General features: G+C 53.7%; 1 protein-coding gene across 1 annotated transcript in view; it reads left to right on the top strand.

Moving 5' to 3' along the window:
* The first annotated feature begins 778 nt into the window (after positions 1 to 778).
* The window catches only part of LOC104525773 (transmembrane 4 L6 family member 19), a 1949-nt gene continuing 1257 nt past the window's right edge, over positions 779 to 1470 (top strand). Inside the window, exons 1-2 of the mRNA XM_029085204.1 lie at positions 779 to 955; positions 1078 to 1155. Of these exons, the coding sequence (XP_028941037.1) occupies positions 779 to 955; positions 1078 to 1155 (255 nt within the window). The remainder of the gene's footprint in view (positions 956 to 1077; positions 1156 to 1470) is intronic.

The following is a 1470-nucleotide window of genomic DNA, read 5'->3' as shown; positions in this document are numbered from 1 at the left end:
TCCCCAACATTCTGTGGTTCTGTGTGATTGTTTTCAGTGGTCCCAGAGTGACCAATGGCCATCCCCCATCTTGCAGGTACAGAAGAGGGAAAGCTACGTTTTGACAAGATATCACCTGGACACAGGCAGGCACTTTCTTGGGCAACTGATGACTTAATAAAATACCAGCAGAGCTGGATAGCTTGCCCAAGGACAGGTGATAACCTTTTCTTAATTAACTTTAATTGGTTTCACTATGTTCAGACCTACAGTAGGACTAGTGTACGATGGGGATGTAGTTGCTGTTGGATCTGACTGGAGATTGATGCGCTTTCACATATCCTTCTCTAAAGATTTCACCCCTCTCCTGTCTCCCTCCTGCCCGTTGTAACTACTCAATGTCAAACTTTCGCCGTGGTGGTTGGTCTCCTTCCTGCAGTAATGTTTTGGAGGAGCTGACCCTATGGGGTAGACAGGTTTCAAGGCCAGCTTGATGCAGGACCTGCCAATGTCTTGAATTCCCTTGCCCATTTGGCAAAGAATTATTAACAGGTCTGAAGTTGTATTAACATAGAATTTATTTTTAATATTTAATTAATTAGATGGTGTGTGGAAAATAGGTTTTCCATTGGAAATTGCTCTCAACTCAAAAAGGGAGTTCCCCAGAAATATGAACCAGCAAACTCCTGTCTGCATGTGGTTGTGAGATGGGCTTGAGATGGGAGAGCCGTGGGGCATGCCAGCCATGTGGCCAAAGGCAGCCCCCTTCCTCTCCTCCTCGTCTCCCTGTAGGGTGGCCATGTGCGTGGGGAAATGTAGCCGGATCGTAGGTCCCTGCCTGCTGGTGCTGGGCACGCTCTCGGTGGCAGCCAACATCCTCCTGCTCTTCCCCAGTTGGACATCGAAGTACCTGGTGGAAGGGCACATCAGCAAGGACGCCAAGGCTGTGCCGGGTGTCTGGGGAGGCGGCATCACTGTGAGTACCATGGTTTGTGCCGTGTTCTTCCTCACGTGTCTGCGGAGCAGGGAGGAAGGGGTGGAGCAGGTGGCTGCCCTTCATCCTCCATTCATCCCCCATCCTCGTTTTCCTTCCCACAGGTGCTGCTGGCGGCGACCCACATCACAGCGGTGGGGTGGCGATGTGCCGGCTGCTCTGACTGTGGCACCCGTCGCAACGTAAGGCGGCGTCAGGACCCCTGTGCCAAAGCAGTCCCAAGTGGCGTGTGGTGGGATGTGGCGGGTGGTCCCAGGGTGGGATGTGGCAGGGTGCCACCTCTCCCACGGCCCCATGATGGGATGCTGCATGATGCCACCTCCCTCCCATGTTGGGTCATGGTAGGTTGTCCCCTTTCCTATGGCCCCATGGAGGGACATGGCACAGATCCTGCTCTCACCAGGTCCTCTGGTGGGTTGTGTTTGCGTGCTCCCCCTCCCAGGTTGAGTCATGACAGGGTGCCCCCTATCCTATGGCTCCATGGTGGGGTGTGGTAT

The sequence above is a fragment of the Antrostomus carolinensis genome, unplaced genomic scaffold (assembly GCF_000700745.2).
Source record: "Antrostomus carolinensis isolate BGI_N321 unplaced genomic scaffold, ASM70074v2 scaffold21135, whole genome shotgun sequence".
Taxonomy (NCBI): domain Eukaryota; kingdom Metazoa; phylum Chordata; class Aves; order Caprimulgiformes; family Caprimulgidae; genus Antrostomus; species Antrostomus carolinensis.
The sequence above is the reverse complement of the archived record's forward strand: the minus strand, read 5'-3'. Positions and strand labels throughout refer to the sequence as shown.